At 41.5% G+C, this 20,574-nt stretch overlaps 1 protein-coding gene across 2 annotated transcripts; it reads left to right on the top strand.

Annotated features, from left to right (window-relative positions):
• Positions 1–10,445: 10,445 nt before the first annotated feature.
• On the top strand, positions 10,446–18,200 carry ttc19 (tetratricopeptide repeat domain 19). Of its 2 annotated transcripts, none has more exons than XM_079453379.1 (10): positions 10,446–10,780; positions 11,264–11,349; positions 12,003–12,113; positions 12,194–12,232; positions 12,348–12,404; positions 12,581–12,642; positions 12,733–12,827; positions 12,896–13,050; positions 13,583–13,745; positions 13,904–18,200. In XM_079453379.1, exons 1-10 carry the CDS (start codon positions 10,516–10,518, stop codon positions 14,059–14,061), a joined length of 1,191 nt encoding a protein of 396 aa, XP_079309505.1. In that variant the 5' UTR covers positions 10,446–10,515; the 3' UTR covers positions 14,062–18,200. The 2 variants fall into 2 exon arrangements, with proteins under 2 accessions (XP_079309505.1, XP_079309506.1); XM_079453380.1 differs by having other exon boundaries at positions 10,453–10,780; positions 12,008–12,113.
• The last annotated feature ends 2,374 nt before the right edge of the window (positions 18,201–20,574 follow it).

The following is a 20,574-nucleotide window of genomic DNA, read 5'->3' as shown; positions in this document are numbered from 1 at the left end:
GTGAAAATCCAGCAAGTAATCCAGTGGAATATTCTGTGAGAATATAACAATATTCTCAATACTGACTGAATAATATCAAAATCTTAATATTTGATGCTTGTTATATTAATCAATTTCGATTATGAGATGTTAGCCTGGGTTTTCACAGGATCACATATGTTTACAAAATGACTAATAATGCTACTACTTAACGTAGATAAAAACGTTATGGTTAATAAAATATCACTAATCTGATTAAAAGGTTGGAGACATATAGCAAACAGTAAACAGAGTGACGGATACAAATGCTTTAATATTCTCTGCATTTTGTTTACTGTTGTGTATTTGCTGCTCTTCATGCGGCATGTTTTTTGGCATAACAGGTAGAAAGGCATAGTTATTATACAGGAAGAGCTCTCTCGGCATCTGATGGGAGTTCAATACTCACTGCATCAGATGGGGAAACAGGTAGAAAGGCATAGTTATTATACAGGGAGAGCTCTCTCGGCATCTGACAGCATTTCAATACTCACTGCATCAGATGGGGAAACAGGCAGAAAGGCATAGTTATTATACAGGGAGAGCTCTCTCGGCATCTGACAGCATTTCAATACTCACTGCATCAGATGGGGAAACAGGTAGAAAGGCATAGTTATTATACAGGGAGAGCTCTCTCGGCATCTGACGGGAGTTCAATACTCACTGCATCAGATGGGGAAACAGGTAGAAAGGCATAGTTATTATACAGGGAGAGCTCTCTCGGCATCTGACAGCATTTCAATACTCACTGCATCAGATGGGGAAAAAGGCAGAAAGGCATAGTTATTATACAGGGAGAGCTCTCTCGGCATCTGACGGGAGTTCAATACTCACTGCATCAGATGGGGAAACAGGTAGAAAGGCATAGTTATTATACAGGGAGAGCTCTCTCGGCATCTGACAGCATTTCAATACTCACTGCATCAGATGGGGAAAAAGGCAGAAAGGCATAGTTATTATACAGGGAGAGCTCTCTCGGCATCTGACGGGAGTTCAATACTCACTGCATCAGATATGGAAAACAGGTAGAAAGGCATAGTTATTATACAGGGAGAGCTCTCTCGGCATCTGACAGCATTTCAATAATCACTGCATCAGATGGGGAAACAGGCAGAAAGGCATAGTTATTATACAGGGAGAGCTCTCTCGGCATCTGACAGCATTTCAATACTCACTGCATCAGATGGGGAAACAGGCAGAAAGGCATAGTTATTATACAGGGAGAGCTCTCTCGGCATCTGACAGCATTTCAATACTCACTGCATCAGATGGGGAAATAGGTAGAAAGGCATAGTTATTATACAGGGAGAGCTCTCTCGGCATCTGACAGCATTTCAATACTCACTGCATCAGATGGGGAAACAGGTAGAAAGGCATAGTTATTATACAGGGAGAGCTCTCTCGGCATCTGACGGGAGTTCAATACTCACTGCATCAGATGGGGAAACAGGTAGAAAGGCATAGTTATTATACAGGGAGAGCTCTCTCGGCATCTGACAGCATTTCAATACTCACTGCATCAGATGGGGAAACAGGTAGAAAGGCATAGTTATTATACAGGGAGAGCTCTCTCGGCATCTGACAGCATTTCAATACTCACTGCATCAGATGGGGAAAAAGGCAGAAAGGCATAGTTATTATACAGGGAGAGCTCTCTCGGCATCTGACGGGAGTTCAATACTCACTGCATCACATGGGGAAAACAGGTAGAAAGGCATAGTTATTATACAGGGAGAGCTCTCTCGGCATCTGACGGGAGTTCAATACTCACTGCATCAGATATGGAAAACAGGTAGAAAGGCATAGTTATTATACAGGGAGAGCTCTCTCGGCATCTGACGGGAGTTCAATACTCACTGCATCAGATGGGGAAACAGGCAGAAAGGCATAGTTATTATACAGGGAGAGCTCTCTCGGCATCTGACGGGAGTTCAATACTCACTGCATCAGATGGGGAAACGGGTAGAAAGGCATAGTTATTATACAGGGAGAGCTCTCTCGGCATCTGACGGGAGTTCAATACTCACTGCATCACATGGGGAAAACAGGTAGAAAGGCATAGTTATTATACAGGGAGAGCTCTCTCGGCAACTGACAGCATTTCAATACTCACTGCATCAGATGGGGAAACAGGCAGAAAGGCATAGTTATTATACAGGGAGAGCTCTCTCGGCAACTGACAGCATTTCAATACTCACTGCATCAGATGGGGAAACAGGCAGAAAGGCATAGTTATTATACAGGGAGAGCTCTCTCAGCATCTGACAGCATTTCAATACTCACTGCATCAGATGGGGAAACAGGTAGAAAGGCATAGTTATTATACAGGGAGAGCTCTCTCTGCATCTGACGGGAGTTCAATACTCACTGCATCAGATGGGGAAACAGGTAGAAAGGCATAGTTATTATACAGGGAGAGCTCTCTCAGCATCTGACAGCATTTCAATACTCACTGCATCAGATGGGGAAACAGGTAGAAAGGCATAGTTATTATACAGGGAGAGCTCTCTCGGCATCTGACAGCATTTCAATAATCACTGCATCAGATGGGGAAACAGGCAGAAAGGCATAGTTATTATACAGGGAGAGCTCTCTCGGCATCTGACAGCATTTCAATACTCACTGCATCAGATGGGGAAAAAGGCAGAAAGGCATAGTTATTATACAGGGAGAGCTCTCTCGGCATCTGACAGCATTTCAATACTCACTGCATCAGATGGGGAAACAGGCAGAAAGGCATAGTTATTATACAGGGAGAGCTCTCTCGGCATCTGATGGGAGTTCAATACTCACTGCATCAGATGGGGAAACAGGCAGAAAGGCATAGTTATTATACAGGGAGAGCTCTCTCGGCATCTGACGGGAGTTCAATACTCACTGCATCAGATGGGGAAACAGGCAGAAAGGCATAGTTATTATACAGGGAGAGCTCTCTCGGCATCTGACAGCATTTCAATACTCACTGCATCAGATGGGGAAACAGGCAGAAAGGCATAGTTATTATACAGGGAGAGCTCTCTCGGCATCTGATGGGAGTTCAATACTCACTGCATCAGATGGGGAAACAGGCAGAAAGGCATAGTTATTATACAGGGAGAGCTCTCGCGGCATCTGACGGGAGTTCAATACTCACTGCATCAGGAAACCGGTAGAAAGGCATAGTTATTATACAGGGAGAGCTCTCTCGGCATCTGACAGCATTTCAATACTCACTGCATCAGATGGGGAAACAGGTAGAAAGGCATAGTTATTATACAAGGAGAGCTCTCTCGGCATCTGACGGGAGTTCAATACTCACTGCATCAGATGGGGAAACAGGCAGAAAGGCATAGTTATTATACAGGAAGAGCTCTCTCGGCATCTGACGGGAGTTCAATACTCACTGCATCAGGAAACCGGTAGAAGGGCATAGTTATTATACAGGGAGAGCTCTCTCGGCATCTGACAGCATTTCAATACTCACTGCATCAGATGGGGAAACAGGCAGAAAGGCATAGTTATTATACAGGGAGAGCTCTCTCAGCATCTGACGGGAGTTCAATACTCACTGCATCAGATGGGGAAACAGGCAGAAAGGCATAGTTATTATACAGGAAGAGCTCTCTCGGCATCTGACGGGAGTTCAATTCTCACTGCATCAGATGGGGAAACAGGCAGAAAGGCATAGTTATTATACAGGAAGAGCTCTCTCGGCATCTGACGGGAGTTCAATTCTCACTGCATCAGATGGGGAAACAGGTAGAAAAGGCATAGTTATTATAAAGGAAGAGCTCTCTCGGCATCTGACAGCATTTCAATACTCACTGCATCAGATGGGGAAACAGGTAGAAAGGCATAGTTATTATACAGGGAGAGCTCTCTCGGCATCTGACGGGAGTTCAATACTCACTGCATCAGATGGGGAAACAGGTAGAAAGGCATAGTTATTATACAGGGAGAGCTCTCTCGGCATCTGACGGGAGTTCAATACTCACTGCATCAGATGGGGAAACAGGTAGAAAGGCATAGTTATTATACAGGGAGAGCTCTCTCGGCATCTGACAGCATTTCAATACTCACTGCATCAGATGGGGAAACAGGCAGAAAGGCATAGTTATTATACAGGGAGAGCTCTCTCGGCATCTGACGAGAGTTCAATACTCACTGCATCAGATGGGGAAACAGGTAGAAAGGCATAGTTATTATACAGGGAGAGCTCTCTCGGCATCTGACGGGAGTTCAATACTCACTGCATCAGATGGGGAAACAGGTAGAAAGGCAAAGTTATTATACAGGGAGAGCTCTCTCGGCATCTGACAGCATTTCAATACTCACTGCATCAGATGGGGAAACAGGTAGAAAGGCATAGTTATTATACAGGAAGAGCTCTCTCGGCATCTGACGGGAGTTCAATACTCACTGCATCAGATGGGGAAACAGGTAGAAAGGCATAGTTATTATAAAGGGAGAGCTCTCTCGGCATTTCAAAACTCACTGCATCAGATGGGGAAACAGGCAGAAAGGCATAGTTATTATACAGGGAGAGCTCTCTCGGCATCTGACAGCATTTCAATACTTACTGCATCAGATGGGGAAACAGGTAGAAAGGCATAGTTATTATACAGGGAGAGCTCTCTCGGCATCTGACAGCATTTCAATACTTACTGCATCAGATGGGGAAACAGGTAGAAAGGCATAGTTATTATACAGGGAGAGCTCTCTCGGCATCTGACGGGAGTTCAATACTCACTGCATCAGATGGGGAAACAGGTAGAAAGGCATAGTTATTATACAGGGAGAGCTCTCTCGGCATCTGATGGGAGTTCAATACTCACTGCATCAGATGGGGAAACAGGCAGAAAGGCATAGTTATTATACAGGGAGAGCTCTCTCGGCATCTGACGGGAGTTCAATTCTCACTGCATCAGATGGGGAAACAGGCAGAAAGGCATAGTTATTATACAGGAAGAGCTCTCTCGGCATCTGACAGCATTTCAATACTCACTGCATCAGATGGGGAAACAGGTAGAAAGGCATAGTTATTATACAGGGAGAGCTCTCTCGGCATCTGACAGCATTTCAATACTCACTGCATCAGATGGGGAAACAGGCAGAAAGGCATAGTTATTATACAGGGAGAGCTCTCTCGGCATCTGACGGGAGTTCAATACTCACTGCATCAGATGGGGAAACAGGCAGAAAGGCATAGTTATTATACAGGAAGAGCTCTCTCGGCATCTGACGGGAGTTCAATTCTCACTGCATCAGATGGGGAAACAGGTAGAAAAGGCATAGTTATTATAAAGGAAGAGCTCTCTCGGCATCTGACAGCATTTCAATACTCACTGCATCAGATGAGGAAACAGGTAGAAAGGCATAGTTATTATACAGGGAGAGCTCTCTCGGCATCTGACGGGAGTTCAATACTCACTGCATCAGATGGGGAAACAGGTAGAAAGGCATAGTTATTATACAGGGAGAGCTCTCTCGGCATCTGACGGGAGTTCAATACTCACTGCATCAGATGGGGAAACAGGTAGAAAGGCATAGTTATTATACAGGGAGAGCTCTCTCGGCATCTGACAGCATTTCAATACTCACTGCATCAGATGGGGAAACAGGCAGAAAGGCATAGTTATTATACAGGGAGAGCTCTCTCGGCATCTGACGAGAGTTCAATACTCACTGCATCAGATGGGGAAACAGGTAGAAAGGCATAGTTATTATACAGGGAGAGCTCTCTCGGCATCTGACGGGAGTTCAATACTCACTGCATCAGATGGGGAAACAGGTAGAAAGGCATAGTTATTATACAGGGAGAGCTCTCTCGGCATCTGACAGCATTTCAATACTCACTGCATCAGATGGGGAAACAGGCAGAAAGGCATAGTTATTATACAGGAAGAGCTCTCTCGGCATCTGACGGGAGTTCAATACTCACTGCATCAGATGGGGAAACAGGTAGAAAGGCATAGTTATTATACAGGGAGAGCTCTCTCGGCATCTGACGGGAGTTCAATACTCACTGCATCAGATGGGGAAACAGGTAGAAAGGCATAGTTATTATAAAGGGAGAGCTCTCTCGGCATTTCAAAACTCACTGCATCAGATGGGGAAACAGGCAGAAAGGCATAGTTATTATACATGGAGAGCTCTCTCTGCATCTGACGGGAGTTCAATACTCACTGCATCAGATGGGGAAACAGGTAGAAAGGCATAGTTATTATACAGGGAGAGCTCTCTCGGCATCTGATGGGAGTTCAATACTCACTGCATCAGATGGGGAAACAGGCAGAAAGGCATAGTTATTATACAGGGAGAGCTCTCTCGGCATCTGACGGGAGTTCAATTCTCACTGCATCAGATGGGGAAACAGGCAGAAAGGCATAGTTATTATACAGGAAGAGCTCTCTCGGCATCTGACAGCATTTCAATACTCACTGCATCAGATGGGGAAACAGGTAGAAAGGCATAGTTATTATACAGGGAGAGCTCTCTCGGCATCTGACAGCATTTCAATACTCACTGCATCAGATGGGGAAACAGGCAGAAAGGCATAGTTATTATACAGGGAGAGCTCTCTCGGCATCTGACGGGAGTTCAATACTCACTGCATCAGATGGGGAAACAGGCAGAAAGGCATAGTTATTATACAGGAAGAGCTCTCTCGGCATCTGACGGGAGTTCAATTCTCACTGCATCAGATGGGGAAACAGGTAGAAAAGGCATAGTTATTATAAAGGAAGAGCTCTCTCGGCATCTGACAGCATTTCAATACTCACTGCATCAGATGAGGAAACAGGTAGAAAGGCATAGTTATTATACAGGGAGAGCTCTCTCGGCATCTGACGGGAGTTCAATACTCACTGCATCAGATGGGGAAACAGGTAGAAAGGCATAGTTATTATACAGGGAGAGCTCTCTCGGCATCTGACGGGAGTTCAATACTCACTGCATCAGATGGGGAAACAGGTAGAAAGGCATAGTTATTATACAGGGAGAGCTCTCTCGGCATCTGACAGCATTTCAATACTCACTGCATCAGATGGGGAAACAGGCAGAAAGGCATAGTTATTATACAGGGAGAGCTCTCTCGGCATCTGACGAGAGTTCAATACTCACTGCATCAGATGGGGAAACAGGTAGAAAGGCATAGTTATTATACAGGGAGAGCTCTCTCGGCATCTGACGGGAGTTCAATACTCACTGCATCAGATGGGGAAACAGGTAGAAAGGCATAGTTATTATACAGGGAGAGCTCTCTCGGCATCTGACAGCATTTCAATACTCACTGCATCAGATGGGGAAACAGGCAGAAAGGCATAGTTATTATACAGGAAGAGCTCTCTCGGCATCTGACGGGAGTTCAATACTCACTGCATCAGATGGGGAAACAGGTAGAAAGGCATAGTTATTATACAGGGAGAGCTCTCTCGGCATCTGACGGGAGTTCAATACTCACTGCATCAGATGGGGAAACAGGTAGAAAGGCATAGTTATTATAAAGGGAGAGCTCTCTCGGCATTTCAAAACTCACTGCATCAGATGGGGAAACAGGCAGAAAGGCATAGTTATTATACAGGGAGAGCTCTCTCGGCATCTGACAGCATTTCAATACTTACTGCATCAGATGGGGAAACAGGTAGAAAGGCATAGTTATTATACAGGGAGAGCTCTCTCGGCATCTGACGGGAGTTCAATACTCACTGCATCAGATGGGGAAACAGGCAGAAAGGCATAGTTATTATACAGGGAGAGCTCTCTCGGCATGTGATGGGAGTTCAATACTCACTGCATCAGATGGGGAAACAGGCAGAAAGGCATAGTTATTATACAGGGAGAGCTCTCTCGGCATCTGATGGGAGTTCAATACTCACTGCATCAGATGGGGAAACAGGCAGAAAGGCATAGTTGTTATACAGGGAGAGCTCTCTCGGCATCTGACAGCATTTCAATATTCACTGCATCAGATGGGGAAACAGGCAGAAAGGCATAGTTATTATACAGGGAGAGCTCTCTCGGCATCTGACGGGAGTTCAATACTCACTGCATCAGATGGGGAAACAGGCAGAAAGGCATAGTTATTATACAGGGAGAGCTCTCTCGCCATCTGATGGGAGTTCAATACTCACTGCATCAGATGGGGAAACAGGTAGAAAGGCAAAGTTATTATACAGGGAGAGCTCTCTCGGCATCTGACGGGAGTTCAATACTCACTGCATCAGATTGGGAAACAGGCAGAAAGGCATAGTTATTATACAGGGAGAGCTCTCTCGGCATCTGACGGGAGTTCAATACTTACTGCATCAGATGGGGAAACAGGCAGAAAGGCATAGTTATTATACAGGGAGAGCTCTCTCGGCATCTGACAGCATTTCAATACTCACTGCATCAGATGGGGAAACAGGTAGAAAGGCATAGTTATTATACAGGGAGAGCTCTCTCGGCATCTGACGAGAGTTCAAAACTCACTGCATCAGATGGGGAAACAGGTAGAAAGGCATAGTTATTATACAGGGAGAGCTCTCTCTGCATCTGACGGGAGTTCAATACTCACTGCATCAGATGGGGAAAACAGGTAGAAAGGCATAGTTATTATACAGGGAGAGCTCTCTCGGCATCTGACGGGAGTTCAATACTCACTGCATCAGATGGGGAAACAGGTAGAAAGGCATAGTTATTATACAGGGAGAGCTCTCTCTGCATCTGACGGGAGTTCAATACTCACTGCATCAGATGGGGACACAGGCAGAAAGGCATAGTTATTATACAGGGAGAGCTCTCTCGGCATCTGACGGGAGTTCAATACTCACTGCATCAGATGGGGAAACAGGCAGAAAGGCATAGTTATTATACATGGAGAGCTCTCTCTGCATCTGACGGGAGTTCAATACTCACTGCATCAGATGGGGAAACAGGCAGAAAGGCATAGTTATTATACAGGGAGAGCTCTCTCTGCATCTGACGGGAGTTCAATACTCACTGCATCAGATGGGGAAACAGGTAGAAAGGCATAGTTATTATACAGGGAGAGCTCTCTCTGCATCTGACGGGAGTTCAATACTCACTGCATCAGATGGGGAAACAGGCAGAAAGGCATAGTTATTATACAGGGAGAGCTCTCTCGGCATCTGACAGCATTTCAATACTCACTGCATCAGATGGGGAAACAGGTAGAAAGGCATAGTTATTATACAGGGAGAGCTCTCTCTGCATCTGACGGGAGTTCAATACTCACTGCATCAGATGGGGAAACAGGCAGAAAGGCAGTGAGTAAATCATCATTGGGTGGCATAAGGATGAGCATCAGGCTGGGGTTTGGAGCCACAGTTGTCCCCAGGAAGACAGCTTATTGTTGCCTCAAAAAAATGGTGCATCACGGCAGACAACAGTGAAACACATATCAATATTTGCATATGTATTATACAAGTATCAAACATATTGTATGTAATGTACATAATGTGTACGTAACTTTAAATACGTTCCCTAAATACACGAATATCGCCCGTTCAACGTTATGCCAGTAGCGAACTGCTGTTTTTATGTAATCTACCTATGTGCCACTATTTGTTATGATTGTTAATACTGTACCGCTATTTCCATGTCGTTTTGATGTTGTTACTAACCTCGAGCTCGACGTCCAACATTTACTCGACGTGTTTGCCTCGAACTGGGTGTCTAAACAGCTGGCTGTTGCTGAAGATGAATGTTGCCTCCAGCGATGGAGATGTAGACATCTTGACTTCAGTAAAAGTTCAGCAAGTGACTAGTTTAGCTTTTCCTCACAGACAAACGCCGAAAAACAACAGAAGTGATGATTCGAACACGCGCCTTTTGAATAATAACACGGTTACGTCATCACGTTCTTGAGATGAGGCACAGCAATTAACGCGCAGTAACTTTAGCGCAGCTAAGAACAAGTAACGTAAACTATATTTTTCATCAGCCTTTATTTCATTTCGTTTGGCATTTTAACGAACCAGTGTCTTTTATCTACTGTTGTATGGATTTTACGGTTCGCTCAGTGTGATGACGTAAGGACGTGCAGGATAAATTGATATTTCAAGTTCGACATTTTCATGACTATGCCTTTAAGATAATCTGTCTAAGAATATATTTAATTCATCCAAATTCAATATGTTTTTTTATTCCCAATAAAGTTAATCCAAAAATGGACATTCTGTCATCATTTACTCACCCTTAGGCCTATGTAGTTTCATACCTGTATAAATGATTACATTTCTTGTAAACATTAACACCACAGACTTCCTATATGTGTGTACATATAAAATATGGTCTTTGACCATCTGCATTAGCACTGAGGGAATTACTTTTTAAATAGTGCTTTATTCTTTATAAGAAATAGGGAAGTTATGGATGGTCTTGAGGTGTTCATCAAATAGAGAAAACGGTCATTGCATAATTAAAACAACATGGCGCTGCGAACAGAGGGTGGCGGTAATGCGCCAAGACCCTGGATGCCGACCGCCGTAAAACAACAAGAAGAAGAAGAATAACATGGCGCTGCTTTCTTACAGTAGACGGCTTGCTTCACAGATAGCTCGTTTGAAGCATTGTGTAAACGACTGTACGATAAATCTGCCCGCTTTAAGCTTATATCGTGCACGAATGAAAACGCATCATCAGTCTGCCGGCTTGCAGTCGAGTCGTTGTCAAGGCAGCTGGCGCAGAAGGTCATGGTATCCCCCTGTTGTTGCATCTATCAATGAGAAGCATCGCACGAGAACAGCCGGGTGGGCTCTTGCAGCATGGGGTGCCATGGGTAAGTATTATACTTAATAGGTTTATTTTCAGTTTATTACACGGCTCGTGGAATGCTTGATTCTGATTGGCCAGTCGCGACATTTGCAGGTTCTTTATTCCCAGATAACAACCTCTCAAACCTAATAACACAAAGGCACCCAGAAGGTCTGCATTCGGTAAACACGTAGCCTATATATTAAAATTCCCATTTCATGTCCAGTTTTTTCTCATGTAGCCGTGTAGGCTAATAAGCAGGATCATGTACAAGCAGCCGGCTGTTTTCGCGAAATAACCCCCTTTAGTGTGATACAAGATCACACTGCCTTGGCTTATTTCTGTCATAACAACCGGCTGCCTGTACATTATCCCTTAGGTAATAGTATAAGAAACAAAACATGCATGATGTAGACACCGTGACCTGCCATAACAGTGTTGCATATGAAATTGAGATAATGTATGTAATGTAATGTAAGTCTCAAGCTAACACTGCGATTTGCATTAGCGTTTTCGCTTTTTGGGAGCTCCGACGAGAGGACCGAAGAACAGAAACTTGAAGATGAATTAATTCTGCTGTTGAAGAAAGCCAAGGTTAATCTTACTGATCATCTTACTGATCTCTCTTGCTGCACATACATCACATCAATGCTGTATATTTAACCTTAAGCCACATTTTGTAATTGTTTCCTCGAACATCCAATATTAAAACCTAAATAAATAAGCCTCAATTAAGATAAAAATTGACTAAACAAACTACAATACCGTGGTGTAAGATACATGTACTGGGGTTAAGTCCACAATAATGAGATGGAATTGAATTATTAAAATGCAAATAAAGTTTTAGAATTTTGAGCAATTTGTCGTAAAATATATGCATTTTTATGTGCTTTATAGGTGAATAATCAAACTAGCCAATTTGTGTTATTGACGATGTGGCTCCATTAACTCTGCCGAAAATGACAATTCTGCCATGAATTACTTAAGTCGTTCAACAAGCATTGAAAATCCTTTCATCTTCTGAGTAATTCATAGCAGAATTGTCATTTTCGACCAAGATGCTCTTCTCAAACCATACTGGGATATCTGAAGTGCATGTCGTCACTAAGACAAATAGCAGACCCTTAGTTTATGTTTCGATGATTTAATTATGTTAGTTAGGTTTGCACTTATACATGAAAATGTTTTAATAAAATAATACTGTTGACTTTTAATGCCTGAATGTTATCCATCGCCCTCCCTCACAGTACAGCATGATGATCGGGGAACTGGACGCAGCGAATGTTTTTTTGCACAAAGCAGTCCGACTGGCACATCAGACACACAATAATGATGGCATCATTTACACATACAGCCTGGTGTGTGTTTTTTATTATTCTAGTCAAATGCATAATTACAGCCAAAGAACTATAAACTTAATGTGTGTCTCTCTCCCCAGATGGCGAATCTTGCTTTTGTTCAAGGTCAGCTGGATAATGTGAGTAACACTCACCATTGACTCTGTTTTTATCCATTGACTCACAGTACTCTGTATCAGTGAGTACTCTGGGGTTGAAGGCGACGCATTTGGTTGTGTGTCGTCTGTTTTACAGGCTGAGAAGCTGTTCAAAGCAGCGATGAGTTTCATGCTGTCAGGTGGCACGCCACAGGTAAAATGTCACAATTGATTTGAAAATGCTATTAATGTACATGACAAGAATTTAACATTATTTGATCAATTTAGCTATTTATGAACAAAGAGTCAAAAGGGAATTAATAAAAAGTCTTACATTAGAAAGCGTATTAATATAATAACTCTTAAAAAAAAAAATCTGTTTTTGGAAAGGATGACAATGCCGTAATTGAAATGTCGCTGAAGCTGGCCAGCATATATGCTACTCAAAACAAGTACGTTTTCATCTTCCACAAAAAAAACGCTTGAGTCGGTTGACCTTCTAACCTCTTCTCTGTTCAGTAACTCATGCTTTTCATTTCCAGGAACGAGTTGGCAGAGCATGGCTTCCAGTTCTGCACGGACTCTTTAGAGGCCAAGATTGAGAAACACAAAGACCTTCCGCCGGGAAGTCTGTCAGGTACTTTAAAAAACAACACTTTGTTGACACGTGTCTGAATACTGAATATTTGTGTCTTTTCTGACTAGATGAGGAGCGTAAAGACACCAGGTTGCTGTTGGGTCTTAGTCTGGACGCGAGAGCGCGTTATTTGGCAGCTAATCACCGTTTCACAGGGGCTTGCAGGAATTACCAACATGCCCTGCAGATTTGCCAGGAGGAGCAGGGAGAGTCCCACCCACAGGTAATAGGCTTTCATTTCTGTGTTGTGCAATACATGGGTTTTGAGTATGAACATACTGCTATGTACTATAGTCATAATTATTCATTGATTAACATGTAGGACATTTAAAGGTCTTCCGATGTTCTGTGTCAAATAAGTAAAATAAATTCTCATGTCTCATGACAGGCTTAGTTTTTCCTGGTAAAGCAAGGCACTAGCAATGCCAAGATTTTGAGTTCAAACTGTCACAATATCAGATTGGTTATCATGACCGGAAGAGTTTGAGATGATGATATTATCATGATATCTATTGGAAAATGATGCGCTCAGTCAGACTCGGATTTCATTTCTCTTTTTTGGCAAGCAGTAGCACCATCAATACTGCTGCTGAACTATTTACAGTATTTTCATTTGTGCTTTATTATCCCAATACCAATGTCGTGTTTATTAATATCATATTTATAATCAAAGCTAACCCACAAACCGATAAATATGTTTACTTTAATTCACTGGGATGAAGGCATGTGCATAATTCTGTTGCAATCTGTTTCAGTCTCTGGTTCTGATGAGTGACCTGGCAACCGTTTTGGACCTGCAGGGGAAGCATGATGAAGCGCTGGCTCACGTAAAGAGGGCCGTTGAGCTTGGACAAGCATCTGGTCACCCTGATCAACATGTACTTTTAGGAAATATGGCAGGAATTCTCATGCACAAAGGTTCAACTGCTCTCTTTATTTACAGTAACGTTCACCTGTCCAGTTGTGTTTTTACAAACCAGTAGATATGATTTTATATAGATGTCTGTAGGTATTATTAATAAGGGATGCACAGATGTGTCATTTTTGATTGTTTGTCTTGTTTGTTTGGTCATCAGGGCAGATTGAGGAGGCGGGTAAAGTGTACCAGGAGGCTCTGGTCTTAGCGCAAGCAGCTGGAGATGCAGAGGCCGTTGAACAGCTTCAGGAGGGGCTGAAGGAACTGGCCAACAGGAAAAGTGAGAAAATGACAGAGGAACAGGAAATCAAGGAATAATCCGAACAATGCATGTCTGGAAGTATAACTTAGTTCCTTTTATGTCAACATTTGGATAGCTTTGTCTGTTTGAACGATGGCATCCTTAACAGGACCATCAAGCTGGTGTGTAACGTTTAATGTTCACTGGTCACGTTTCACGTATTCTACATTCAACAGTCCACGATTGAACTGATGCCTTTTTAAATCTAAACTTTCATTAAACTTTAGTAGCTCTACTTTTAGTTGGAATATGTGGTTCCTTTGTGCAACAGAATAAGGGCATATAGTAAGTTCTGATGACTGAGCGCTAGGTATGTCAGACATTTTATGCATCAGGGTAACTCATCGTCAGTCTGTTGACTTAATGTGCAATATAAAAAATGTTCTTGCGTGTGTGTGAACTTTGTAATGATCTTGTTAATCTTATTTTATTTAAATTTGTTGTGGTATGTATTCGAACAAATTTCGTTTGTATTGGTCTGTTTACCCCAAAGAACCAAGTGGTCACAAGAATGCTTCCTGCAGTTATGGAAAACTCATAAATATCAGGGAGTTTAGGAATTTTGCTTTTGGAGGCCAGGAGGAATCATGGAAATTAATAAAATCTGACAAAAAAAGTTATAGTTCACCACAAAAAGAAAATTCTGTCATCATTTTGTATTCAACCGCAAGTTATTCCAAACTTTGTTGTTCTGCTGAACCAACCAGTTCTTGGGCACTATTGAAATATATTTTATTGTGTTCAACAGAACAAAGAAACGTAGACAGTTTTGCTTATACTTGACTGTGAATAAATGATGACAGAACGTCTGTGTGAACCATCCCTTTGAGTCTAAACTTTTTTTATGCTCTGCTCATATCCATCATATCCTTTGATATGAAAGAATGATGAGTGATGGAAATGTATTGCTTTGGATGCCCTCAGTGAAAAATATTGTTTCAGCTTGTGTTCAGATGTCATTATCAAACTTTATTAATACACTTTTAACCTTAAAAGTAACTACAGAAAAATAGTGGACTTACCCACCGTAAAACTGAAGTTTTGATGACCTCTCTTCACAAAGTTAGCCGTATTTCTTTTTTTGCCCATGTTTGCACAGAATCAAAATATAACTAAATAGACCCGTTTGTGTAGCTGCATCAAACTCGAAGCACTTAAACTGATAACAACTTGAGAAGACATCCAATGCTTAAAGAATGTTTCTCAAAGTTTGCATAGTGCGTAGACGTAAATGAAAAGGAGATTGATCCTCTCAGTTACTTAATGACTGGCCTTGGATCCTTTGTATCCATTTAACCATTAGTCAAGTTTTGGTCATTCTGTGAAGATGCTCCATTTCTCAATAATCAAGTTAAACATTTCCTCCTTTCACAGGGCAAAGACATCCACAGATTTTAATCAACAGCTATGTTCTGTTTCGTCCCCCTCAGCATCATTGAGAGATGTTTTGAAAAAGTGCTTCTAGAAAAGCTGTGTGTGTCATCATGTTCCCAATCCATTAGACTGAATCCAGACAAGATATTTTAAACCCGTAATTATTAATAGTGGGAACGGCAAGTGCTGCCCTAATAAAGGACTGTTGTGGCGAGGTGCTGTCAGTGTGGTCTAGTCATATGACTGAGAGTATAAGACAGAGATCAACATGGCTCAAGAAGTCATTTTAAATCTCGGGAGTGTGGTTTATCAGATAAGACTAGCTCGTGTTGTCATACCAATCTAATATCCGTCTTTTGGGCCGTAAGGTGGGATGAACGATCTTTATACTGGCATAGACATTAATGCTGCGAGCTGTGGTTTTGTGCACCTATGAATCCTTGTTAAGAAGGGAATACAAAATACAAATAACTAGGTTGCATATCTAGTCAAATACTTTCATAAAGGTGCATTGGCTCTTGGATATTGTTGAAGGTCATAAAAATAACAGATGTCTGATGCATACTGTGTATGCAAATATTTATTATCCAGTGCACATTTGTTTTCTTCAATGAAAAAATGAAAGCTCTTTGTGGTTCAGTTTTGCTGCTTGTATGTTAGTTGATATGCATGTTTATTAATTTGCTGGAGAATAGTTTTATTAGACACTACACAGCTCTTTGAAACACTTCATTCAGATTGGAGTCCCTCATGGGAAGATGCGTTTTGGAGCGCTGGATCTGGTTTCGAGCTGGTCTAATCTGGTTATTAGCTGGTCCAAGCTGGTCGACATGCCACCATGTTTCAAAAACCAGTTCCACCACCTTGAGTGGCGTCCGCTTTGCGTCAGAGTCCTGTTGGGGTTGTGTAATAATGACCAGCAGGCTGTGCTTTATTCCTTGAATTGCATTTTTGAAGCCCATTACACAAAACACTTGGTTTAAATATTGTACTCTGCGTTCTCAACACAACTTTAAATGCAAGTTATTGGGTGCATAGACCCACGAAGCTCTCTTAATGAAAGTTTATAATAATATCTTATTGAATTCTTACAACATGCTCTGAAGGATTGTGTGTAGCTTCAGGCAAAGCTCATGTTTGAGCAGTAAAGCTTGCAGGTCATTTTTTTACTAGTCCCTCTGAATCTGTTTACGCAGAGCTATATTACTCGGGATGTAGCCTACTTTATGAATAATGTCAAGCAGGATTCATTTTTATGAAAGTCATACTGGTTTAGATGTAAGTTTCTGTTTCGCAGAAGAAGAAACAACACGCTCCAGATGTGCATTTTTCCATGTCTTTTTATGATATCTGCCTTTAACAAAGCCTTGTTCTCTGCAGTTTGCTGTCGATTATTGTGTTTAAACGTGACACTGGTGTTGATGTGTTATTTTTTTATGTTACAGTTTTCAAAATCATGTCAGTTTTTTTCCTGAACATTCTCTAAACTATGCCACACAAGCCTGCTGACTTTAATACATTGTTTTTGCTTTGAGTGCACCACAAGCACCTGTGTACCGTTATTTTTTTAAGCTCCACGGTGTAAACTTTAATCTTGCTACTGCTATTGATTTAGTCGTACGTTTTAGATGTCATTTTTAGTTAAATCAGGTATCTCATAAATGAATTATAATGTAATTATATGATTTGCCTTCCCAGAAAGGTTTTTTTTTCCCATCCTTCAATAACAAAAGCTATTATTTATGCTAAAACAGCCTTTAATTGTCTTTATATTTGTGAGGCAGGTTTGCATAACACTGTTTACTCTGTAATTATTAACAACACCGAGACAGAGATTATTGTTCCCACAGTACACCTGGCTGTGCTCTCATCAATATTGCGTCTAAAGGTAATTATATATTATCATGTGCTTTCACAGGACCCTTGTGTTTTCACCAAAGACACCTGGAGGTTCTCATGGTATTGCAATAGTGATGCAATTGTTGTGATTCCATGCTAAACAAACATGTTCAAATTATTTGTTTTCTTTGTGCTGATTTGTCTTATTCATCATTGATCTTAAAGTGATAGTTCACCCCAAAATAGAAGTTCTGTCATCGTTTACTCACCATCTTCTCGTCTCGTACCTGTATGACTTTCTTTCCTCTGGAGAACACAAAAGAAGATATTTTGAAGAATGTTGTTAACCGGCACCCACTTGCATTGGTTTTGTGTCCATACAGTAGAAGTGAATGGGTGCCAGTGCTGTTCGGTTACCAACATTCTTTACAATATCTTCTTGTATGTTTTGCGGAAGAATGAAAGTCATAAAGGTTTGAAATGACAAGAGGGTGAGTAAATGATGACAGAATTTTCATTTTTGGGTGAATTATTACTTCTTGAAAGGGCACCACCTCAAAGCACTGATAGTAACTCAAGGGTCAATATTAGTCTGTCATTTTTTGACTAAAGTTCACAAAGGTGATGTAATTAGTTATACGGTATCTGCTTGTGCACAGCTACATGTGCATTTTTTTAGCCATAAGGACAATTGGTTACCTGTATAACGCAATAAATCAGACACACTTTTAAGGTCCATAGATCTTGGAGAACAGCAATTGGTCATTTGTACAGATCTTTAATTGATTTGAATTGAAATGCATTTCTAATTTTTATTTTCGCATTGTTATAAATGCAGCTTTAGAGAAGACACATTTTATGAGAGACATACTTGAAGATTAAATCACATGATCTTATGATAAAGCAATCCCTTTAATGTTGCCATTAAAGTGATAGTTGGCCTAAAAAGGAAAATTCTGTCATCATTTACCCACCCTCTTGTCATTTTTAACCTGTATTACTTTCTTCTGCAGAACACAAAAGAAGATATTTCAAAGAATGTTTTTAACCAAACAACATTTAACATTTACATTAGCAGACGCTTTTATCCAAAGTGACTTACATATGAGGCAAACAAGAAATTGGCACAACATAAGGACAACAAAAAGCATATGCTATACGAGCGCCTTAGAACAGTTCTCATATCGCCTACCACAGTATACAAAGCTAAGATTATAAGGATAGAAAGAGTAGAAAAGAGATGGAAGTCAGAACTAACTGGTCAGGTGCTGACGGAAGAGATGCATTTCAGCCAATTCTTAAAGATGGCAACAGAATCTGCTGATCTTGTAGATCAGATGTTAACCAATGTGGAACAGATCCAGAGAAGGTAAGTGTGATTGATTTTTTACCCCTTTTTTTGGATGGCACTACAAGGCTTCGTTCCTTTGCAGAGTGCAGGGATCTGGCGGGTACGATAGGTTTTGTTGCCATTCTTCAAAATATCTTCTTTTGTATTCTGCGGAGGAAAGTCACACAGGTTTGAAATGACAAGAGCGTAGATGATGACACGAAGACATCATTTACTTCCAAGCCTGCAAACATTTCTTTGTTCTGCTGAACACAAAGGAAGATATTTAGAAGAATGTCAGTAACCAATCAGATCTCGTCCCCCATTTTCTGCCATAGTATGGATAATAAATAATGTGTCAATGGGAGATGAGATTTGTTTGGTTGCTGACACTCTTCCAAATATCTTTCCTTGTGTTTAGCAGAACAAAGACAGTTTAGAAGGATAATAAAAGATGACAGATTATTTATTTTCAGCTCTTTAATATACAAAAAAAAGAGTGGAAACCGTAACATCGCAAACGCAGTTTTGAACCCAATGAATCCCATATGAACACTTACAGACACCGAGATCGAGGACTCGATTGCGGGTTAATATTTGTGCCTGCTACATTTTTCACTTATGTCCCTGGGGATTGAATAGATCACCAATTAATCACGCACACACCATGCATCACTTCTTGCATATAAAGCGAGTCTCAAGTGCCCCTTGCAAAAAGTCTACGAGAGGCCATGTAAAGACTTCTTGTCAACACTTCCCTATACACCTGTATATTGACTCACTTTCCCGCGATCATCCGAACAGACCTGGAGAAATCTTGTGTACTCATTGACAGGTGAGTTTACATCTATTTCTTTGTTGGGACCAATGCGATTGTTTATCATAATAAGCCTAGTGTAGTTTCACAGATCAAATTGTATTTTAAAAGCATTCTTTATCAGTTTTAATGTAGTGGCAGAAGCTTAAACATTTAGATCATTTTTAACCGGTCGACTCATTAACTTTGGTCATGGTCAATATTTGACCGTGAGATTGACCGCGCAGCCCGCTTGTCATCATTTAAAATACTTTCCTCCAGCTGTAGATCTGAAGCAAACACATGAAGAGGTCTGTATTTGTTTGAGCTCTGATATTCACGTTCTGTGTTTGCTGTCATTGTTTTGTCAGGAAAGCTGCTGCAAGCGCTGTGTGATTTATAACGCCATGGTCGCTTCTCGCGTCGCGTAGACTGGTTGTCATTCACGACACCGCTGCATTCTGCATGTCGACATCTCTCAAAGCTCATGGGGCTGAATTTGTCATCGACATTGAAGTTGAATGAATTGCTTTTGGGTCAGACCGGTCAGTTATTTCGGATGTGATGATGAGTTTCGCGGTTTACAGCACTGACACGCGCGCTGAAGCGCACGCTTTGATGCGAGACGTCAACACGTTTGGGGAGAAAGCAGCTGCTCGTGTGTTTGCCGAAGCGTTTGATGGGAAATACTGATGCTGGGCAAGATATAGCTTACAGTCTGTCCCTACGAGGGTCTGGGGTCTCTTGTGCATCCGTGTTTCGTTTCGTGTATGTATATCAGTGTTACTTTATCGAGAAGCGTTGAAAGTCAGGCAAGCACGTCGAAGCGCCAAACGAGGCTGCATCAGTAGACGCCAAAATAGGTACTATTCACAGAAACAAATACTAAAAATGATTACTGATCCCATTAGAACAGTACTTTTTCCAAATAAATCCGTCATTTTATTTGTTTGATTATTTTGTTTAGGCTATTTGTTCATTTAGTTCACAGCCTAATTTTTACCCCCTCTTTAACTGTATTTTGGCAGCTATGTTTCGGATTAACCAGCAAATCGTCTCATGTTATTGTTTTATTTCAATCTTTTTTCGTATTAGTAAATGTCATACTGTAAGAAAGTCGTATAGAGATCCACTGAGAATAGATTGGAAAAAACACATGAAAAAAACTGTTTATTATACATGTTAATAGAA

Source organism: Barbatula barbatula, assembly GCF_947034865.1.
Source record: "Barbatula barbatula genome assembly, chromosome: 3".
Taxonomy (NCBI): Eukaryota; Metazoa; Chordata; class Actinopteri; order Cypriniformes; family Nemacheilidae; genus Barbatula; species Barbatula barbatula.
This window is presented reverse-complemented; position numbering and strand designations above follow the sequence as displayed.

Coding starts and splice junctions, on each gene's coding strand:
- ttc19 (XM_079453379.1), top strand. CDS start 10,516: ATGGCGCTGCTTTCTTACAGTAGACGGCTTGCTTCACAGATAGCTCGT. Junction 12,405..12,580: donor TGTCAGGTGGCACGCCACAG/GTAAAATGTCAC, acceptor GTTTTTGGAAAG/GATGACAATGCCGTAATTGA. Junction 13,051..13,582: donor AGGGAGAGTCCCACCCACAG/GTAATAGGCTTT, acceptor AATCTGTTTCAG/TCTCTGGTTCTGATGAGTGA.